Source organism: Lissotriton vulgaris, chromosome 2_1 (assembly GCF_964263255.1).
Source record: "Lissotriton vulgaris chromosome 2_1, aLisVul1.2, whole genome shotgun sequence".
Classification (NCBI taxonomy): domain Eukaryota; kingdom Metazoa; phylum Chordata; class Amphibia; order Caudata; family Salamandridae; genus Lissotriton; species Lissotriton vulgaris.
The window spans coordinates 1,821,284,247-1,821,307,675 of record NC_141687.1 but is presented as its reverse complement, the minus strand read 5'-3'; the positions used below and the strand labels follow the sequence as shown (position 1 = coordinate 1,821,307,675).

At 48.4% G+C, this 23,429-nt stretch overlaps 1 protein-coding gene across 2 annotated transcripts in view; it reads right to left on the bottom strand.

Moving 5' to 3' along the window:
- The window catches only part of CTDSPL2 (CTD small phosphatase like 2), a 459,434-nt gene that overhangs the window by 357,230 nt on the left and 78,775 nt on the right, over positions 1 to 23,429 (bottom strand). For both annotated transcript variants that reach the window (XM_086957909.1, XM_086957910.1), the window contains exon 2: positions 9,191 to 9,424. In XM_086957909.1, the coding sequence (XP_086814035.1) occupies positions 9,191 to 9,400 (210 nt within the window). In that variant the 5' untranslated portion in view covers positions 9,401 to 9,424. The remainder of the gene's footprint in view (positions 1 to 9,190; positions 9,425 to 23,429) is intronic.

Below are 23,429 nucleotides of genomic sequence, written 5' to 3'. Positions count from 1 at the left end.
GGCTGGAGTGGGCGGCAGTCCGCCAACTGCAATGGGGGCTCACTTCCTCTGTTTCATGCGAGCACTGAACGCTAAGCAGGCAGCACGTCAGTTTCAAAACTGCTCAGCGCGCCTCCACCTGCGCGTTACGGTGCTGTGTCCAGAGCCCCCATCCGGCCTGATGCTGAACACCCAGCGAGGTAGGTGCAGTGTTAGCAACCCTGGTTTCTGGGAGAAGTGCCACGGTTGTTTTTTTTAATTTATTTTTTAATAAAGACATGAGACATCTAGGCCAGCGATGTGCAGGGCGTAGTTTCCTGATTTACAGCAGGGCGTAGTTTCCTGATTTACATGTCTCTTTCCTGGTGAGGGGGACCACACGCCCGAGCTCATTTTCAATTACTGATTTCCTACTCAGGAGTGCTTTATTCCTTCAGGGATCCTTGAAGGGGGTTCGGTTTACTGGGTTTCCCAGGTACTTACTCCCTCTTACTTGGTGGGTTGGCACCGTTTGTTCCTCTGGTTTCCCACACTTTCTTAGCCAGCTTTGGCCTAGTGTAATTGCTAGTATGGAGGACTAAGGGGAATATTATGAGAAAGATGAGGAGGTCCAATATTTTCCTGTCACAGATAAGTTCTGTGACGCAGGAGACTCATCCATAGTCAGGGCGGTCTTGGACGACGTGGCACCTCTGGAGAAGAGGTTGATGGACCTGGCACAACGGGAGACAAACCCCCTCCCACGTCGGTCAAAACCCCAACATCCCCCACACCTGTGGACGATCAAGTCCTGTACGTGTCCCTCCCCCCTGGATGACTCCCCAACGGGATCAGAGGGCTAGTCGGACCACAAACGACCCTGGCGCCCAGCTCCTTTCCGCACTTGATCTCTCCTCGGGTCCGGGCCCCAAACTTCACAATCAAATCTTCAAGACGCTGAAGAACTGTTACAACCCCGGTCCTCAGAATGAGTGCCATGCGACAAAATGGCTAAATATGTGGCAAATAGATCATGCAAGCCCCTTGCCCAGGAGGTGCGCTCCAGACTCAGAGCAGAATGCCGTAGACCCTCATTGGAGAGCAAGGTGGCGGCCACTCACGAAATTGACGCCCATATGGCGACCTTTTTGTCTAAATACATCAAAGACCCTAAGGGCATTGATCATTTGTGGCAATCATGCCAAGATCAGTTATTGGCCCCTTAGTAAACAATTTCAACATGGCGGAGGACGCCAAAGAGTCCAAGGCACTCATTCCCCCTGATGTCCTTTCCAGCTGGGCTCAAAGGGCGATCATAATTCTAGGAAATATCAACTGCGCCATCTCTACGGAGAGGCGCAGGTCTTTACTCAAAGCTTGACCTAAACTGGGTGAATTAGCTACATCAAATGCGGGACACGTAGCGCAGGGGAGTCTCTTTGGCGAGCGATTCGTCAATTGTCCACGTATAATTTGTTGGACAAAGCACAGTCTACGGTGAAACGCATTTCAATGCACGTGATTGCCGGAACCAGCCACGGCAGGGGGATCTCGGCTGCCCGCTCCCCCCCAGACAGCCTCCAGTAGAGGCCAGCCTTCCAAAAAGTGGACAATGGAAGGACTCTGCACGCTTTGGTGGATTCTACCTTACCAGAGGCTGTTCCCAACACAGACAACGCAATGGCCCCTTGGCAGAGAAGCCGCCAATTCCCACGGTGAGGGCCTTGATTGTTCCGTGTTATTTTCAGGGGGTGGGGGAGGGTCGCTTAGCTCAATTCTTAGACAGACGGTCACCTCAGAGGCTTGGGTATAACAGACGGTGCAGAGGTTTCAGCTGGAGTTCTACGGGTCCCCGTCCAACATTTTTTTATTTTTTTATTATTATATACCTTTATTATTCATGAAGCATAGTAAGCAGCACATTGCGCATAGTCTCACACAGTCAGGCGATGGAGCTCTGTTTGCCAGTGTAAATGGGAGATGGGAGATGTTAAACACAGCCTTTTAGCCGGCATCCCGGGGGCCCGGCAGCGTACAATATAATTGGCATGTCGTGTCAGCAACAGGTAGACATGATATGGTAGTAAAATCAGATATCTCAGTGACTGCCTGTGAGTTCCAATTTTCTCCAGATGATGCTCGCCCAGACTGAGCTCTAGGATCTCTTGCTGGCCGTAGTCTCTATGCGCAAGTGCGGGCCTCTGCAATATGCGAAAGGGTAACGAACAAACTAACTAACCCAACCATTTTCGTGAGCACCAACGCGCGCAGAGCCTCCGTCACACCCTTTTCCATCAGCGGGCCTAACCACAATGCCCACTCAATCTGCATTTGTGGCGAGTACAGTAGTCTACAGTCTCGCGCTCGCGTCAGTGCGTGCCATGCGTGATTGGTGGACTTGAGCGAGTCCAGCCGGCCAATGGCTCTGTCCTACTTCTGGGAGGGAGTAGTTCGCTATAAAGTTCTGACTGAGTGCAGCAATACAGCAAAGCACTCGCTCATTTCTTCTTAGTGGGGAGCGGCCCTCTCATCCAGCATTGGGCCACTACCCTTCTAGCTATCAGCATTGCCATATCTACCAGACGACGTTGGGATAACGGGAGTGGCTTAGAGTATCCCAGGAGCGCTAATGCTTGTCCAATAGCCAGCTCCGTGCTCAGTATCTCCCCAAGCTCCGAGAAGATCTCTACCCAAAATTTCTGGACCCCCGGGCAGTACCACGCCAAGTGGATAAAATCTGCCACTGGTGTGTGGCACCGTTCGCACTCCGCTGTCTGCCTGAGTCCATATCTACGGTGAAACGCATTTCAATGCACGTGATTGCCGGAACCAGCCACGGCAGGGGGATCTCGGCTGCCCGCTCCCCCCCAGACAGCCTCCAGTAGAGGCCAGCCTTCCAAAAAGTGGACAATGGAAGGACTCTGCACGCTTTGGTGGATTCTACCTTACCAGAGGCTGTTCCCAACACAGACAACGCAATGGCCCCTTGGCAGAGAAGCCGCCAATTCCCACGGTGAGGGCCTTGATTGTTCCGTGTTATTTTCAGGGGGTGGGGGAGGGTCGCTTAGCTCAATTCTTAGACAGACGGTCACCTCAGAGGCTTGGGTATAACAGACGGTGCAGAGGTTTCAGCTGGAGTTCTACGGGTCCCCGTCCAACATTTTTTTTTTTTTATTATTATATACCTTTATTATTCATGAAGCATAGTAAGCAGCACATTGCGCATAGTCTCACACAACCCAACCATTTTCGTGAGCACCAACGCGCGCAGAGCCTCCGTCACACCCTTTTCCATCAGCGGGCCTAACCACAATGCCCACTCAATCTGCATTTGTGGCGAGTACAGTAGTCTACAGTCTCGCGCTCGCGTCAGTGCGTGCCATGCGTGATTGGTGGACTTGAGCGAGTCCAGCCGGCCAATGGCTCTGTCCTACTTCTGGGAGGGAGTAGTTCGCTATAAAGTTCTGACTGAGTGCAGCAATACAGCAAAGCACTCGCTCATTTCTTCTTAGTGGGGAGCGGCCCTCTCATCCAGCATTGGGCCACTACCCTTCTAGCTATCAGCATTGCCATATCTACCAGACGACGTTGGGATAACGGGAGTGGCTTAGAGTATCCCAGGAGCGCTAATGCTTGTCCAATAGCCAGCTCCGTGCTCAGTATCTCCCCAAGCTCCGAGAAGATCTCTACCCAAAATTTCTGGACCCCCGGGCAGTACCACGCCAAGTGGATAAAATCTGCCACTGGTGTGTGGCACCGTTCGCACTCCGCTGTCTGCCTGAGTCCATATCTGTGTAACATCTCTGGGGAGTAGTATACTTGTTGCAAGAATTTGAAGTGCACCAGTCTATGTCTGCCGTTGAGGGAGAGTCTCCTTGTACTGGTGCAGCAATATTTCCACATGTCGTCGTCAATCGGCAGCTGCAAGTCTCTTTGCCACTCGTCCCTGGCTTTGGAGTGCTGGAACTGCCGATAGGCCACCCCCAGTTTGGTTAGATTTGATATCAGTTTGCGGGAGGACGTGTTATTAATGACATATGTGAGCTCGGGGACCTCCGGAGGTTCCTCCATATCAGGGCCAAGCACGTCCTTGAACGCACTCCGAACCCTGTGGAACTGAAACCGCTGTAATAGTGTGGGTCCCTGCGGTGTGGGAGTAAGTTGTTCCCAGGTCTTTGGGACTCCTGCGGCAAACAGGTCTTCCATTTTCGTGAGCCCCAACGCGCGCAGAGCCTCCGTCACACCCTTTTCCATCAGCTGGCCTAACCACAATGCCCACTCAATCTGCATTTGTGGCGAGTACAGTAGTCTACAGTCTCGCGCTCGCGTCAGTGCGTGCCATGCGTGATTGGTGGACTTGAGCGAGTCCAGCCGGCCAATGGCTCTGTCCTCCGGGAGACAGACGGTGGCTGGAAGGGGGAATGGCTCTGCAAACAAGCGTTCTAAGGTCACATGCGGTATGCGCGGATCCCCATGGATCCATGAATGCAAGTGAGCCGCCTGTGCAATCCGATAGTATCTCTCCATGTCCGGGGCCCCCAGTCCCCCCCATCTCGCAGGGAAGTATCAGTGTTGTCCACTTAACTCTGGGCTGTTTGCCCCCCCCATGCCAGTCTGATGAGTACCTGCGTGAGCTGCGCGAAGAAAGCTTTAGACAACAACACTGGAATATTGTTAAAAAGGAAAAGGAACCTAGGCAGCACTCATTTTCATGATGGCTCTTCTGCCCATTAGGGACAACGGCAGTTTGCACCACGCGTCCACGTCATCAACGAGCTTTGTATACGCTACACCGTAGTTTTCTCTGATCAAAACATCCGGGTCAGTGTGGAGGCGTATGCCCAGGTATCTAACTGGGTCAGTGGTCCACTTCAGGGGGTACTCCACGTCAAATGGTTCGGTCACAGGAGTCAGAGGGAAGGCAATGGATTTGTCCCAGTTCACTTTCAATCCGGAAAGGGCGCCAAAGCGCATGACTTCCCGCAAGACGGCTGAGAGGTTCGCTTCAGGGTCGCGGACGTATAAGAGAGTATCATCCGCGTATGTCGAGATACCAATCAAATACGTTGGGAAGCTTATACCTTCTGGGCTGTGGTATTCTCTGATTGCGCAAGCTAACGGCTCCGCAACCAACGCATATAAGAGGGGCGATAGTGGGCAGCCCTGTCTTGTGCCTCTGCTAATGTTGAACTGTTCCGTAACTCTGTCCCCAATCTTCAACCTCGCTGTGGGCCGGTGGTACAAGGGGCCCAGCATCTTTAAGAACGGCTCACCTAGCCCCAACTTTCTGAGGACTCGGACCATGAAAGGCCACTCCACAGAGTCGAAGGCCTTTTCCATATCTAAAAAGACCGTTAAGGCCGTGTTTTCCTGCCGCACGTGCTGCATAGTACCTAACACTGTGCGCATATTATATGTGAGGTTCCTGTTGGGGACGAAACCCGCCTGTTCCGGGGCGACCAGCTCCGGTACCAGAAGTGCCAATCGTGCGGCTAACACTTTAGCAAATATTTTAGTATCCACATTCAGGAGGGAAAGGGGCCTATAGGAACTGCAGGACTCAGGAGGTTTCCCGGGTTTCAAGATCGCGACGAGTAGTGCTTCCCTCATCGATTGAGGAATACTGCCCTCCTCGCCGATATCGTCAAAGAAAGTGATCAGGTGGGGGACCAGTTTGTCCTTAAGCTATTTATAAAAGCCCACCGTCAGCCCATCAGCGCCTGGGGCACTACCAGATCGCATGCTCGCCAAAGCCTCCAGGATCTCATCCTCCTGGATGGAGGACATCAAAAATCCCTGTCTGAGTCTGGTAAAAAAGGCATGGCAATATGTGCAAGATAGCCATCGATTTCTTCCTCGACTCGCAGCGATCTGGACTTGTATAACTCGGCATAGTACTGTCCAAAGATGTGGAGGATCTCCTCCTCGTCCGTGATAACCTCGCCTTCCAGCGTGTGTAGTTCATCCACCACAAGTGGCTTTCTAGAACTGCGCACCATTCTAGCCAGCAATGCACCTGCTCTCTCCCCCTCCCCGTATGTACGCGCCGTAGCATATTTGCCCATATGGTGCACTTCCCTGTCTGCCAAGTCGTGGTATTCCAACAGCAGGAGTTTAATTTGAGGGCTAGTACCAGCTGCAGGGTCTTCCTGCTGGCGCCTCTCTAAGGCAGAAAGTCAGGTTTCGAGTTGTCTCAGGTCACGACGAATAGATTTGAGCACACTCGAGTGTTTGGACATTGCCATGCCTCTGATATAGACCTTAAAGGTTTCCCATACTGTTTGAAAACGGTCTACTGTCCCTAGGTTCGTTTCAGAAAAGATACCTATGTCTTCCGCCAATTCCGCACGAAAGACGTCGTCCAGAAGGGAGTAGGGGGGGAATCTCCAGGTAAAGGGGGGGAATTGCTTTCTTTGGGGTCACCACGTGCAGCAGTACAGGGGAGTGATCGGAGAGGGTACGGGGCAGCACCTCGCAGCTGCGGACGCCATTTAGTATGACCTGAGACGCTAACCAGTAATCTATTCTAGTATGGATATTGTGGTACGCAGAGTAGTGCGTATAACCACCTATCTTTGGGTGCCTACTCCTCCAGACGTCTACCAGATCCAATTTAAGCAATTCAGCATTCATCTGTAAAGCCGAGGCCACCGGCCTCCGGATCGGGCCCGCCGACCTGTCGAGGTCTGGGTCGAAGACAAAGTTGAAATCACCTCCCCACAGCATTCTAGAGGAAACATATGGCCTGCAATGAGCGGACAGCGTTTTATAGAATTCAGGACAGTCATAGTTTGGCCCGTAGACATTAACCACAACCAAATCTAACCCTCGGCCTACACATCGAGCTATGACAAAACGACCCTCCGCATCAACCACTATTGGTTCCAGTTTTAGCCGAGAGGCTGGGTTGACCCAGGTAAGCACCCCCTGGAGTGTGTCGTGAACCCGGCCGCCACTGTATGTCCCCCAAGGCCCCTGGTCTGTAGCATCCTACTAGTAAGGGGTAGGTGAGTCTCCTGAAGGAGAGCAAGGTCCACATGGTGCCCGTGCAAGTAGCTGAGTACCTTACGCAATTTACGATAATCATTTAGCCCTCTCACGTTCCACGTTAACAACTTCAATTCCTGTAAATTTCGTGTTACATTCCCGTTATCATTATCTGTCATCTCAACAGTAGGGTCAGCAGGGTATCAGCAGCTGTATTACCACGCCATACTTTCCCTCCTATTCTGAAGGCAGGTAGCACCTCTTTCAGCAGTAGTTTGAGCACAACAAGCAAGATAGCAATGACAATCCCCAACATGTGTCCCCCCCACATAACACCAGCCTCCCCCAACTTGGCCTGACAATACCCAGCCCACCCACAGCCGACCTCCCCCAACCTGGTCAGACAGAGCCCCATACCACCCCCCAACTTTCAGTTACACAGTCTCAAATGGTCCCACAACAGGCTCTCTTATGAGCGGATCAGTCGAAGGCGCTAGGGCAGAGGTAGCCAGCCAAAAAGTAGCGAGTCACCAATCCTCAACAGCAATGCCGACGCGTCCTCATGCCCTACCCCAATATAGGGTTCAGTGCCATTGGCAAGAGTCAGATCGATAAAAACAAAAGAGTGTCCACCCCTCCCCAGCATTGGCACACAGTTCCGTACTGGAGCATCCACGCTTCTGTCCTCCACCCCATGGTGCTAGGCCTGCAGCCTGCAGACGTCTCTCCTCAAGGCCTGAAAGCCTAATCTTCAGCCTGTCCCTCAGAGTCCGAGCTGTAAACTGCTGGCAGATGACAGTCTTCAGGGACATGATCTTCAGGGAGACAGACTATGCAGACGTCGTGTGGATCACTCTTGGCCTTCTTCCTTCCACATGCTGGGCACTTATCAAAAAGACCAGGCATTTTAGAGCCCTAAAACGCCTGAACCAGCACACAGAAGAGAAGGAAAACACCAAGAAAGTAAACTCAAACACTTTTAAAACACAAAAGTGCCAAAAAATCCAATAAACCCTTGAAACAAGGGAGAGCTCAATGCCAGGGTCCTGATAGCAGGAGCCGGAAAAAAGAACTGAAAGTCGAGGGACCTGCTATGCATTCTGGGATACTGGGAATAAAGTTCTGTTAAGCTCTCTTAAAGGCACAGTATCCTATTTAAGCCACATAATGGCAGCCTATGGGGCTTGTCTGTCCATGCCTTCCTCTCTATCATTCCAGAGTCTTTTACTGGTGGAGTTTCTCTATGGTAGAAACTGGGCTGGCCGTTGTGTGTGGTGTTATTTGGTGGAATTTCTAGTTGAAGTACTTGACAGTGTAGCCTGTGGATATAGGCTGCATTATTTGTCTTTAAATTCTCTCTTAAGTGTCTTTGCAGTTTCTGCATGATTTGACAACTTAAGAGATTATTTTTGATTGCGGGGGCATAGGATGACTTTGCAAAAATGAACATGTCCTTCAATTCATATATTTTATTGATTACTTAGACTTGCCCAAGTGCAATCTTCTGCTTGCTACAAAAGAAATTTAGCCATGATCACTGTATATGTGCAATTAGAAGTGACACCTAAGCAGTAAGATAGCACAACATATGTGTTTGCACCACTTTAAATTGCCTATTTTGGTGTGAAAAAAATATTCCAAGGTTATCTCACAAATATCTGAATATTTCCATCAATCAGAGCCTTTAGCAATGTCGACAAACCAAATACAAAAGCACTTTACACATGAAGTCCTTTGGAGTAATTACTACTACTAACCAATTCCTCAATCTTGGCATCAACAATGTCTTCACAACACAGTATTATTAGAAGCGTTCAGTCTCTTGATGGTGGTGTGCTCATCTCCTGTGCAAGCAAAACCACATTCACAAAGATACCTACCAGAATGCTCCCATCTAATTTTTACCACAGAGAAATTCTTCTTAACAGCTTTTCCACCACTTGTACTACCTTAATCAGGTTTCACATTGTAGTACATTTGGGTTTAAACTCATTATAAAGTGTCACATTCCAGTACATTTCTGTTTAAACTCATAAAGAGTAACAGTAGAATAGATCGACTCATTTTTCAATTGATTGAATGGTGTGAACTATCTGTTCAAATCCAAACTGACACCTTAGGTCCTTTATCACATCAAGGTTGAGTCATTGCACGATTTGCACTTCATAAACTATTAAACTAACAAACAACTTCAAGCTACTAACCCACCAGTTGTCACCATTATGTGTAAACACTACATACATACCTCACAACCCTTTGGCGTGCACACTTTCGGTGCACTCCCTCGAATAAAGTTCTTGATTGAGGATAATAAGCTTGTTTCATTCTTCTGCACTTTTCCTTCCCCCAACGGTAGAGTCTCGTCCACCTCTGAATGTCGGCGTTTCGTTCGCCCCGTACGAACCGTGGGACTTTCATTGGATTGCTGAGAAGCCTTGCGTGCTCTCAGCCTCATCTTTTAGGAGGTCTGCATGTAAACCTACAGAAGAAATATTGAAAATGAAAAATAAGCATTAGGTTTCACTATTAAAATGCCAAATTTACTCAGACTTAAAATTATGAGAGCAGTTTATCCTGCAAGAAAGATCAAATACTAATAAGCACTATCCTGAATTCCTAGTGTAACTTGCTAATTAGAGGGCATAGGCCCGTTTGGTCCACAATGCTATGTACCTCTCCAAAGCTGAAGCAGGAATACCAATCGAGAGCTGGAAGTAGTAACATTTCTTTTTGCATACAGAATACAGGAATGCAGCACAACTTTCTATATAGTAACATGCATTGGAAAGCCAGTACGTCAAATGTTGGCTGCCAATCTTTTGTCCTCGTCAGTACTTTATTTGTTCGATTATTGTTTTTGCTGAACCTTCCTGATGGGGAAGCTGCTGGGCCTGCATTAATTAAAACAATTGGCTATAATCAGAAATATGTTCTTGGTCTAAAAAAAAAAATCACTTGTTGCCATAGCTGTCCATTACACTAAAGGGAACTACTTATTCTGTACTTTCACAAGGAACACATCCACACACTGCCATCTTGCAGAGGCTGGCCCACTGGCCCATGCTATATACTGGTGTTGGAGGAAGACAAATGAGAACAAGAGACTAATGGACAAAGAGGGTTGGCTGAAATCCACTATAATTATATTACAGTTATAATTTTAGTATCATCAAAAGATATTGGCTGATGCCAGACCTAACAAGCTAAAAGCAGAATATCTGGAAACAGGAAAATTTGGTTTCTGGGGTTTTGTTGCAATCATGGTACAAAGAAAATCCGCTCTTCTTTTCGAATAGTTTCTTCATCCTGCAGCTTGTGCAAATCTAAGGACTACTGGAGCAAATAGCATCCTTTCCATCTCTAAAGAAACAAATATTTGTAGCAAGTCTAGGAAAAAAGGTTGAGATTTTGATTTTTCAGTAACAAATACAGGATAAGAAAATCGGTTACTTACCTGTAACTACAGTTATCCAGTATTGGTATTTTCATAGATTCACATGCCTGAATCATTCCCAGTCGCTGAGGCGGGAGTCCCACGGTAATAATACATACAAAAGCAGGGTCTTAGTAAGAAACTGTAGTAGGCTGACAAGACAATAGGCCCAAAGCTTAGTAGCCTATCTACCTCATTGTATGAAAAGAACCGAAAAATAGTTCCAACCAATCAGATACCAGCACCCTCTAGAACCTTCCCAGCAGAGGCAGTTCTCCTCATATTTTGGTAGCATAAGTGAGAAGTATGTATCCCCATTAGAGAACTGTCCTGCCGGGGAGGAGGGTGGGTGCATGTGAATCTATGAAAGATACCAATACTGGATAACTGTAGTTACAGGTAACTTATTTTCTTATCCAGAATTGGGGTATCTTTCCTAGATTCACATGCCTGAATCAGAAAAGCAAGCAGTAAGCCTAATAATGTCATTTGCGGAAGGTGGGAGACAAGGCGTAAATCTACATGTCCCCCACACATCCGGAAGGTTATAGAGCACTAGAATATGTAAATACATGCAAATGCAGAAACCTTCTGAAATGAGATAGTTCTAGCCATTTGACAACCAGAAACATTACAGTGAATATGATCATACTTATACATCATAAATGCAATATGAGAGACATTTAAAAGTCTAACCTTAATGAAGGAGAATTTGAACAGCGTGTCCCACTGCTGCATCGTCCTGAGACGCAGACTGTAAGCAGTAGTGCTTCGTGAACGTGTGGACATTTTTCCATGTCGCAGCACGACAAATATTCGCCAATGTGATCCCAGCAAATAAGGCTGTAGAAGCAGACATAGTTCTGGTGGAATGTGCTTTGACCTTTCTGTGCAAAGGTTTGTTGGCTTTATCATGGCAAAATTGTATGACAGAAGACAGCCACCTGACTACCGTTGCTTTTGTCACGGCTTGTCCTAATGTGGCTTGACCATAACCAACCAACAACTGATTAGATAGTCTAATATCCTTAGTCTTTTGAAGGTAAAACTTCAAGCAACGTTTTACGTCGAGTGCAAAGCCTTTTCCGCCGGTGTAACTGGATCCGGGAAGAAGGTTCAGCTTTACAGGTTGGTTTAGATGGAATGGAGACTGTACTTTAGGAATGAATTTTGGATTTGCTCGTAACGTGACGTAATCTTTAGTGAAATGTAGTAAAGGTTCCGAAATTGTGAACGCCTGGATTTCACTAACCCTCCGGGCTGAAGTGAGAGCTAATAAAAGTGCCACCTTCCAGATTAAGAACTTGAGCTCGACCATTTGTGAATTGGTTCAAATAGCCCTCATTAACTGAGATAAAACTGTATTGAGATCCCATTCTGGAGGTGGTCGAATTGGAGGAAAAGCCTGAAAAAGCCCTTTTAAAAATTGTTTGCTAAGTGACGCAGAACAGTGATGGTCTGTTAGGACTCTTTCTGAATCTAGAAATCGCAGCGAGATGGACTTTGATAGATGAGAATACTAGACCTGCGTTAGCTAGGGATAGTAAGTACGGAAGGATATCCTCTGGTGGAGCCTGGAGTGGATGAACATTATTTGTTTCACACCAATGGTAAAAACGCTTCCATTTAAAGCGATAGGTCTTGATAGTACTTAGAGCACGGGTTTTAGATAGAATATCTCTACAGTCCTGGGAAATTGAGATCCTTATTCTTAGAAGTCAGGAGCCAGGCGTGCAAGTGAAGCGATTGTGGATCCGGGTGTAGAATCTGACCTCTCTCTCTCGTCAGCATTGTGAGTGTTGGTTTTAGACAAACAGGACACTGTTGTGACAACAGGAATAACTCTTGGAACCAATACTGCCTCGGCCAGCAAGGAGCAATTAGGATGAGACTGCAATGTTCCCTCTTCATTTTTTGCAGGACCCTCGGTATTATTGGTATGGGGGAAAAGCGTACGCATAAATCCCTTGTAGGAAGGTGGCTACCTGACTATGGTTACCCCAGATTTTTTGCCTTGTGTTTAGCTGGTTTTCGACTTAGTTGGCCTGGTTCCCTGCTAATCAGGGCCCCAGGCTATCTGCTCTCTCTGTAAAATGGATTCCATATACCCTAGGTACATAACTAGATTGGCTTGGGTCACCTTATCAGCCCCTGTACAGAGCACTATAGGTGCCCAGGGCATATGTGCATCCAAGGCCTACCAGGGGCTGCAGCATATCTTTTGCCACCCCTGGCTGGCTATCTAAAATTGACACAACTGGCTGATCACTCAGCTGGGGCAAGGTGGTGTAATCACCCCTTGCTTAGATATAGTATGCCTATATCTAAACCTAACTGGACACATATATACCTATCAGTCACTCCTATGGCAGGCCTTAACAATCCTGGAGGCAGAGAGCTTGGTTTTATGTGAGATGGTGCTCTAGCATGAGCTGAGCCTGTCTGCAGCTGTCGGGACCAATTCCCTAAGCTGTTCCGAGATAATGCCATACCATATACTATTAAGTGCCTTATAATCCTCGCGGTTATATAGCAACTTTGGTTTGGCTTTATCAAAATATGTCGTGTAAGGTGGCATACGATTTGGAATACAATCCCCTCGACAGTTCTGTCGACCGGGATAGCATTCCACCCCTCTAGAGGGAGAAGACATGTTACTTTACTGAAACGCGGTTGATTTTTAAAAGAGCCTCAGATCCACAAAATCGATGCTTCTGCCACAGACACGAGTCTAGCAGATGATACTTTCTTTAGTGTCGGGATCCACAGTGCTTTTTAGGTGGGTAACAAGCTGAATACTTTCTTAGGCTGGCTGTTGCCTTTGCAGAAAGTTGTCCAATTTGTGCTGGGTTGATATTTAATTCACAGCCTAAAGTTAATTAAACCCTAGTATTTTGGGTGCAGAATGTAAGCATAGATAGGAGAGTGGATCTATGGTATCCTATCCATAGTCCCCCCGACCCCCCACCCTCCATATCCATATGTACATATCTCAGGAACTGCCCTTAGGTAGCAAGGCGTGGGGTAACGCAACAGCATCCCATTTTGACACATCTTGCTGTAACAAACAAACTTCGATCTTGGATGTTTCGCAATCTATGACCACTGATGCCTCAGTTTTGTATAGTGCTGCTTCTCACCCATGAGGGTCGCATGTGCTTGGCAGCACGGTACGAGAACGACCGTCCTTTAGTTCTGGGCTTGTGGATCCTGGGGGTGGAGGCAAGACTGAGTTGGGAGGACCAGAGTTCTCAGTAATGTACATGGAATGTGAGGCGGTGGTTCAGGGATGCTGGTCCTTCGTTGTGTAGAGCTTTGTAGACATGAGGATTTTGAAAGGGATTCTCTAGTTGAGCGGGAACCAGTGGAGTTGTCGGAGGTGTTGAGAGATGTGGCTGCAGCCGGGATGTTAAGTACCAGTCTGACTGCGGTGATTGACTTTCTGTAGTTTGAGCTGTTTCTGGGTGACGCGGGCATAGAGTGCATTGCCCTAGTTGAGTCTACTGGTGAGGAGTGCGTGAGTGACTGTCTTTCTGGATTTTGAGGGGATCCATCTGAAAGCCTTTCGAAGCAGGCAGAGCATGTAGAAGCAGGCCGAGGAAACTGCGTTGATTTGGTGGTTCATGGTGGAGTGGTGAGTTCAGTATGATAAAGAGGTTGCGTGACTGGTTCGTGGGGGGGAGATCCCAGAATGGCTGGCTACGAGGAGTCTTCCCACGCTGAAGGAGTGGGTCCCAGGATGAGTACTTCGGTCTTGTTCAAATTGAGCTGTCTTTCATCCAGGTAGCAACTGCCTTCATTCCACTGTAGAAGTTGGGACTGGCAGTTGTGGGTTTGTTGGTGAGGTACAGGATCAGCTGGGTGTCATCGGCGTATGAGACGCTGTTGAGTTTGTGGTTTCTGTCGATGGCTATGAGGAGGCCAGGTAGACATTGAAGAGGTAGGGCTCAGGGACAAACACTTGAGCACACCACAGATTATAAAAAGCAACTATGCCCCTGCACTTAATCACAGTCAATGAGTAAATAGTAATGCTATAAGTTTGTTCTTTAGAACAGTAATTAAGGTATCCCAATTTATGTGTTCTGGTTGTACACGATCTCGTTACTTTCTGAGTCAAATGGTAAACCGGGCGGAGAAAAAGTTTGTGGACGGTCCGTCTTCGATACACGGCGCCGGGCAACTCAAGAGGGAGACTGACACAGATAAGGTGCACTTCCTACGTGGACGAAACGGCATACCCGCCCATCCACTAACTTTTTCTCAACGAGATCGTGTACAACCAGAACACATAAATTGGCATTCCGAATTCAGATTTCCACGTAACGCCCGGACTGGGCTTATGCAAATACGAACTTTTTCTGTTTTTCAGAAGGCCCTGAAGATTCGCAGTTTGTTCCCTGCGATGAAACACGTGTTGGCTTGTGCTATGGAACAATAAACAGAAGTGACTACACCAAGAAAAGACTGTCTATCCACCTATATATCTTGATTCATATGTACTCATTCTCGGAGAGTTACTTAATGTGTAAAGTTGTCTTGATACCTTCATTACTGTTCTAAAGAACAAACTTATAGCATTACTATTTACTCATTGACTGTGATTAAGTGCAGGGGCATAGTTGCTTTTTCTAAATTGTGTGGATCAGCTTGCTGGTCACTTTTGGGAGCGGTTCTGGGGTATGACCGCTCGCCTCATTGCCTACACGGAGTAACGTTTGAACATATCACCTTGCGGCAACCCAGGAGTTGCGCCTAGTAATTCTGGAATACTAAAATATCTCTCAGCTGTTTGTCACACCACAGATTATCTCTGTGAGTTCTTAGAGGAACAGTGGTAGTCTGCCTCGTTTGTTCTGGCCGGTGAGGAAGAAGTGGGTCCAGTCCAGAGTCTTGCAACAGATACCAGAGTCATGGAGTCTAGTGATTAGGATGCGGTGGGAGATGGTGTTGAAGGAGGCAGAGAAGTCTAGTAGGATGAAGGCAGCGGACTCAACTCTGTCGAGAAGGATGTGGATGTTGTCATTGGAGGCGAGGAGTGTGGTCTCAATGCTGTGGCAGTTTCAGATGCCAGATTGGGAGGATTCCTGGCTGTGGTTCACATCCATAAACTAGACAGGTCGGCGTTGATGGCCTTCGATTACCTTGGCTGGGAAGGAGAGGAGGGCGATAGGTCTGAAGTTCTTGAGGTCTATCGTGTCAGAGGACGGCTTCTTCAGCAGGGGATTGATCTCTGCTTGTTTCCAGTCGTCTGGGAAGGTGGCAGTTTCAATGGAGAAGTTGATGGTGAGGAGTAGCTGGGAGTCTATGGCAGCCGCTGCTCTGTGGAAGATGTGGTAGGGGCAGGGAAACGTCAGGGCTCCTAAGTGGATGCTCTTCATGGTCTTGAGCATGTCCTTTGTTGCGAGCGGGGTCCAGCAGAGCACGGTCTGCTAGGGTGCAGCTTGGTTGTGTGCGATGGTAGCGGACGTAGTGGTCGGATCTAGGGTGTCAAAGCAGTTGTAGATCTTCCTGATCCTGTGGTGGAAGAATGCGCTCGGTTTGTTGCAGAAATCGTGAGGGATTTGGGGGAGGAACGTCTGCTGTTGGACCTGGCGAACTCTGTGATGATGGCAAAGAGTTCTTTGCTGTGGCATGCATTGGAAATGAGGTCTTGAAGGCCAGTTTTCTTTGTGGTTTTCAGGAGGTGGTGTGCGTTGATTGTGGATTTGAAGGTTGCATCAGTTTCCAGGATTTTGTTTTTCCTCCATCTCTCGAGTCCTCTGCAGGTACATCCGGACTCATGGAGGGCTGGAGTGAACCAGCTGGCCTTCCTGGAGTGAACCAGCTGGCCTTCTTGGAGTGTTGCTTGCTTGGTCTTTTCTTGATGGGTGCCAGCACAGTTTTAGATAAACCGATGGAGGTTGCATGCGCTGGTGTTGGCGTCCGACGGCAGAGTGGATGGTCAAGGACAATTTCCCATCCCCGCAGCTTTCACTTGTTGTGGCCATTTGGGACGGGACCCAATAATAGGAAAAAGCTAGAGAACATTTGCTACATGACCACTGCTGTCTAGTGGCAACATACGCATATTGCTTGCCTGTCAACAACCTCAATAAAGAATTTGAACAAAAAAATAAAAAGTACACGTCTCTCCAAAGGACCAGGTGGTCTGCTTTACAACCTACCTTGCCCCCAAAGACTACCCTATGCCTTGGCTCAGACTTCTAGTTGGCAGGTAAAAGGTTTGACATGGCAGAACATGCTGATTAATAGCCCTGCTTTCTGTATGAAAAAACAATCTCCCTTCACGGGGTGGAGTGGTATGGCAGGCGATCAAGAAACAAGGCATTCACAGGGAAGACAATGTAATATACATGTCTTTAGGACCCATAAAGCAGGTGACTGTTACAAAATCTAACAACCCCAAATCCCACTCCACATTCCGAATAGCCAAGCAGTGTCAATGTTGCTTATTAATTGGTGCACAGGGGCATTGAAGCAATCAATATATTGCTAATAGGGATGATGAGATGCCGTGTCAAGAACACTAACCACCTGTCTCTTTATGATTTACATATATCAAACCTGAAAGAGAATCTTGGTGGCTGATTATCCAAATTCGCTCTACGGCCAACAAGACAGTGTCCATTAATCTGTAGGATGCATATTAAAACTTCTGATTTGGGGACAAACAAGGCAGTCAGCCATAAATGTTAATTTCGGATAAAACTCCATAAAACAAATAAAAGGAAAATAAAAAAAACAAGTAAATCCAGCACAATCCGAATTGATACACATTGATATACTAAAACAAGAAGAAGAAAAAAGTAATCAAGGTAGTCTACTTCGTCTTCATCCATTTAACCCCTTCCATGCTGATGACGAACCCCAGCCGTCATGCACTACGGTGCTCGTGTGCTGATGACGGCTGGGGTTCGTCAGAGCCCGCCCCTGTTCCTGTTTACAGCACACCAGGAGAATCGCGGCCGCATGGAAGGGGTTAATCACATCATGTAATAACTTTGTTCTATCATACAGTCCACTAAATTAAATTGTGGAAAGGCCCACAGCAGTATTTCACATCTCAGGGGTATAAATATGTTTAGTGCTTTGTGTGCGAGCATAATTGCAACCAACAACTAATTACCCTTGGTGCCCTCAAAAGTCTTCTTGTTGTTTTATCTTGTCTCAGTAGCAGTCAGTACCAACATCCCCAGTCTACTCTATTCCAGTTCCATACCATTGTGCCCAGCCAAATTCTGTAGCCGCCTCATCGGCCATATCAGTAGTGCTGATAGGTAATAAGTCTCTGAGTTGGCAACGCCCCATACCCCCTTCTGTAACAGTAGCATTGTTTTGTCTATAAACAGTTGTTTCATTCATATTCTCCATAAAGTCAGAAAACAAACTATTCATGTCTTTGAAAAAGGATAGTCTCCGAACCATACGTTTCGCGTGGAAAAAATATACTAGTTGAGGGAAAAAACATTTTCCGATGGAAACCCTACCAAACAGCTACAGCAGCAAGTTCCGAAAAATTAAGTAGACTATCTCACAGAAAACACTGCTTTCCCAAGATTGCCTCATTTTAGCTAGTCGTCTTCACAACAGTCAAACCAGGTACTTGAATGTGTCCGGAAAGCACGGAGATTGGTTTAATCTCCGTGCCTCTCTGCGTAAGTCCCTTACGTTACTTCTGCCCACCTCTAGTAATGAATGCACCTTTCACCTACATTCCTCTGGTATTACACTGCACAACTGTTCTTAGTACTGGCCTGTTACCTAGCTACAGTAATGCCTCATGATACAAGCAATGGATTTTGTTTTACATTGAACACATTATTTTAGCGTATTTCACATGTAATTTTTAAATGTATTTTACATCCATTTTGAAAATTGAATTGATTTTGTTGGGTACTATGCCTAGTATGTCTTCTATGTCTACACGCACATTTGCACAGGTGATTTTACTTTACCACGTACTAGCACTTTAAAAGGTGTACCTTGAAGTTTAATCGCCGTCATGTGATCAAGGCTCCGCTGAGCCGAATCGTCTGTGACACTTTCTGCTAAATAAAATTTGTAAGCACCTCGAGGTCCGTGTCCGGTGTCCTACTTGCTGGCTGAGGAAGCAGCGCGAGCTTGAGTGGAAACGGAGTTCAGGATATATAGCCAGCGGGATTCGTCCTGGCTTTAACACGGGACCCTCCTTGGTAACTGGTCGACGCCATAACACGAATCTTTTTCCTGAACGGCGTTCAGGAAAGTGCAGGCTCCGGAAGGAGTACGGCGTTTGACCCCCAGCTTCCGGAATTCTATCTGAGCACTGAGCGAAGGATAATCAGGCACCTACGGCTGCGTGCGACTCGGGCTCGAGTTGCAACTGTGATTGTGGTTTGCGGATCCGAAGAAACAAGTGCCTGATCAAGTAAGCCCATGTACACTGATTAAGCTGGGAAAGGAGAGAGGTTAATCTGGTAGCAAGTTTAGATTGCGGACGACTAAATACGGATTGCTAAACGGCACCAGTACAGTTTGAAATAAACATTGCAGAAAGATGTCGGGTGACAGCGTAAGGGAACGGGAAACATTAGCTGCAACAATGTTTTCCGATGACACCCCCATCCCAATAGATACACATGGGAAGACGAACACTGAAGCTAGTGGCAGCAGCACAACAAAAATTCAAGATCTTTTTAAGCTCAGGAGTAATATGGGGCCCCGGAGGTCCTGATTGAGACTACGTATTGTACTGAGTAATTTAACTTTGTGCTCTATGGTACTGCCCGCGGCGGTGCGGGAACGGGTGATTTCTCCCTTCCTCCTCGGGGGGTTCTTTGTGTAGATAAGATGGGGCGACAGGCACACTGCAGTTGGGGGTGGCTTTTTAGTCAGCAGGGGTGCAGGGAGGGGGGTGTTGCAACGGGTTTCTGTTTTGGGGTTGGTTCCTGGGGATTTGGTTGTGTTTTGTTTAGTTTGTTATGTCTCTGTTTTCATGGTATCTCACAGTTTGCACTCATTCCGAACTTTGGGTTGTGGAGGGGGATGGGGGTGGAATGTCTTTGTTGCAATGGGGGGGGTAAACTGCGGGTTCTTTCTTGGAACGTAAACGGATTGGGTGATAGGATCAAACGGGGCATTGTGCTGCAATTCCTGAGGCGCCATGCCCCTGATGTTGTGTTCCTTCAGGAGACCCACTTAATTGGAAATGCTTGTAAAGCCCTCGACCGCCGGGGTTATCGCCTGGTTGCACATGCTGGTTTCACCTCTGGGTCCCGGGGCGTGGGTATTATGGTAAAGTCTTCCCTTGCTCTTGCTATTGACGAGATTATCCTTGACGACCGTGGGCGGTATGCTGCTGTTTCGGGGAGGTGGGAGGGTAAACAGATCGTGTTTGTTGTAGTCTATGTTCCCCCGGGACTCCAGGCTACCACCTATGCCGATCTTGGCAGGACTCTCCTTGGGCTTCCGGATGGATTGTTAATCTTGGGCGGGGACTTCAATTCTGTTATGTCCGGTGAATGTGATCGACTTCCCCCTAGGGTACTGTTGCCATCCCAGATGTGGCTCAGTGAGATGGCTGATACTTTTGGCTTAGTAGATGTCTGGCGCTCACTACACCCCACACTCCAGCACTACACTTTTCACTCTGGTGCGCATGGCAGCCTCTCCCGTATCGATTATTTCTTTATGTTGGCTTCCACTCTGTCCACTGTTCGGGAGATACGACATCTTCCCCGAGGTATCTCGGACCACTCCCCCTTGCTGATTAGGATTTCCGTGGGTGGTCCACTTGGCAATAGGGTCCCCCCGATTCCTCCCTGGCATTTCCGAAACCCCCGGCTCCGCTCTGATTTGGTTAAGGCAATTGATTGCTACTTCAATGAGAATGTGGGCTCAGTCACCTCCCCCACTGTTCTTTGGGAGGCCTTCAAGACGGTTATTAGGGGCTCCGCCCTATCATTCATTGCTGCAGAGCGTAGGGTAAAGAGGGAGGCTGTTTTGGCTCTTGAAACTGAGATCACTGCGCTTGAAAGTGAGTTGGGTGGGAATGACACGCCTGCACTGCTACACACTCTGGAATTAAAGCAAGCTGACTATAAAGCTTGTGTCACGGATGCTGCTAAATTGATGCGAGCGAATCAACTAGGCCGACTGTATGATGTGGGGGACAAGGCTAGCAAGCTCCTGGCGTGGCTGGATAAGGCTGAACGAGCGAGTCGTGTTGTGCCTGTCATTGTTCGCGACTCTGGTGAGTGTGTCTCTGATCCTGGTGAAATTGTTGATTGCTTTGTGGACCACTTCCGGAAGGTTTATACGCCTGTTAGTGATCGTGATGAGGCCGATTCCAGGTTACTGCTGCAAGACATTGCCCTGCCCACTGTTTCGGTTGAGGATGGTCTTGCCCTGTAGGCCCCTTTTACCGTTGATGAGATTGCCCTCGCTATCCGATCCTTGCGCTCGGGAAAGGCGATGGGACCTAGTGGACTGCGCATTGAACTCTACAAACTTTGTCCGGACAAGATGGCCGCCCACCTGCGCCAAATGTTTCTCGAGGCGGTTGAGGCTGGAAGCCTCCCCCTCGAGCAGCGCCTTGCTACCATAGTGGTCACTTATAAGGACGGCAAGCCTCGTGACCGCTGCGCCTCGTACCGCCCCATATCTCTCCTTAACGCGGAACCCAAAATCCTTGCCAAGGTGCTGGCCAATCGGTTGCTTAAGGTGATTTGCGACCTGATCCACCCGGATCAATCCGGATTCATCCCCCACAGGAACACTGCCCTTAATCTGCGTAGGCTCCACAGTGTTCTCGCGAGAGCTCCAATTCTCGCCGAACCGGCAGTGGTAGCTTCCTTAGACGCCACAATGGCCTTCGACACTATCGAATGGCCCTACCTCTGGGCGGCCCTCGCTAAATTTGGCTTTGGCCCTAATTTCATCGCATGGGTCAAGCTCCTTTATGAACGGCCCCTGGCTCAGGTCGCGGTCAATGGTAGATGTTCTGACCCCTTTCCCTTAGGCCGTGGCACGCGCCAGGGCTGTCCGCTCTCCCCGCTTCTATTCGCATTGGCGCTCGAGCCACTTGCCGCATGGCTTCGGTGGGAACCCTCTATTAAAGGGATCAGATGGTCTCCTGATCGAGGATCGTGTCTCCTTGTATGCGGATGATATCCTCCTTTATCTCACTTCCCCTCAAAAGTCGCTTAACGTTCTCTTCGACGTTCTCACGTCCTTTGGTAAAAACTCGGGACTTGTCATCAACTGGACTAAGTCCTGTGTCTACGTTATAGCCGGGACTCTGCCGCCTCTACCCCGCAGGTTTCCCATTCTGATAGCTACCGACGGCTTTAAGTATCTGGGGATATATATATCCATGGCCTCCTCGGTCCGCTACGAGCGAAACTTGTATGCTCCGCTCCGAAGACTTAAGCAAGATGTTCGAAGGTGGCGTGAATTGCCCTTGTCCCCATTGGGCCGAGCGGCACTCTTTAAAATGATGTCGCTCCCCCGATTTCTTTACGCCCTGCAGAATTTTTTCGACCCTGTCCCTGCTCGCTACTTCCGTGAAGTTGAGAGTTTACAGCGACAACTGATTTGGGATGGCCGTGCCCGCATTGCCCTGTCCAAGCTCACCCTCTCCTGGTACGATGGTGGTATTGCGTTGCCGGATATTAGACGGTATTACTGGGCCTCTCACCTGAGTGCTATCAATCATGCGACGTACGCTCCGGAGCCCGCTCCCGCTTTTGCCTTGGATAAACTATTGTTACCCGGTGGCAATTTTAATAGGGCTCTGTATTCAAAGGCACCCTTTCGACTCCTTACGGGCCCGACGAAATGCGCAGTGCGGGCATGGAGGGACGCCACCGTGGCCACGGGCTGGGGTGGTAGGCTGACACGTATGACGCCACTGTACGATTCGGACCGGTTGGGCAACCTGTGGAAGACGAAGGGATTCGAGAAGTGGGACATGATTGGGATCAGCACGGTGGAGGATCTATGGGCGCGGTTAAGTCCTTTGAGTTGTTGAAACTGGAATACCGGCTCGATGATCGAGAGCACTTCCGATATATGCAGGTGAGGCATGCCTTGTCCTCCGTCTTTCCATCTGGCACCGATATCCCGCAGTCCTCCCCTTTGGAGGATCGAGTTCTAGACGGCCACGTCCCCGATAGTACTATCTCCTTGATATACAAAAAGCTTAACAACAGGGCTGACCAACTTGAAAAGCTCCGGGCTTCCTGGACGGCTGATGGACTCGAATTAGATGACGAGGACTGGCAGTCAGCTGTGTCCTCCCCTAAAGAGGTGGCTATCCCGGCTCGGCTTCGCTTTGTCCAGTTGAAGATCCTCCACCGTGTGTATCTGACTGGAATGCGTCTGGTGCGAATGGGTTTGGTTTCGGATGGACGGTGCAGGCGTGGGTGTGGGATGGATGGTACCTTTCTTCATGTTCTGTGGGAATGCCCGATGATTGCAGCCTACTGGTCCAGGGTACATGATGTCATGAGTTGTGTCACCGGGATCCCACTCCTTCCCGAAGCACGACGTTGTCTGTTAAATGTGTGGGAACCGTCTGACTGCAATGCTGCCCAGACACTTTGGGTTACCCTGGGCAATATGGTCGCAAAGAGACATCGCGCAGCTCTGGGGGTCCCCTAGATTACCATTGCTCAGTGCCTGGAAAGAGAACATGGACTGGTCCATGTTCCGAGAGAAAACTGTGTATGAGGCGCGGGGGCGTCCGAAGAAATGGTCCAGAGTCTGGGCTCAGTGGAATACGTATCGCTGAGATATCTGCTCTCCTCCGTTTGACTATGAGGTTCCTCTCACCTCCTCTCCATGATTTGCGTTCCTCCTCTAATTTCACTACATGCTCTGTTTTCCTCTCGTGCTCGCCCCCCCCTTGCCATGTGTCCTTCTTTACTAGTCAACTTTCTCCCCCCACCTCCAACGACCCTTGCCACTATGATACCATGTGTTTGTGTGTTGTTCTTTTCGACAAAAACATAAAATTAAACCTTTCCTATCCTTTTGTATGGTGCTAAGTTCTATCAGATAATGTGGA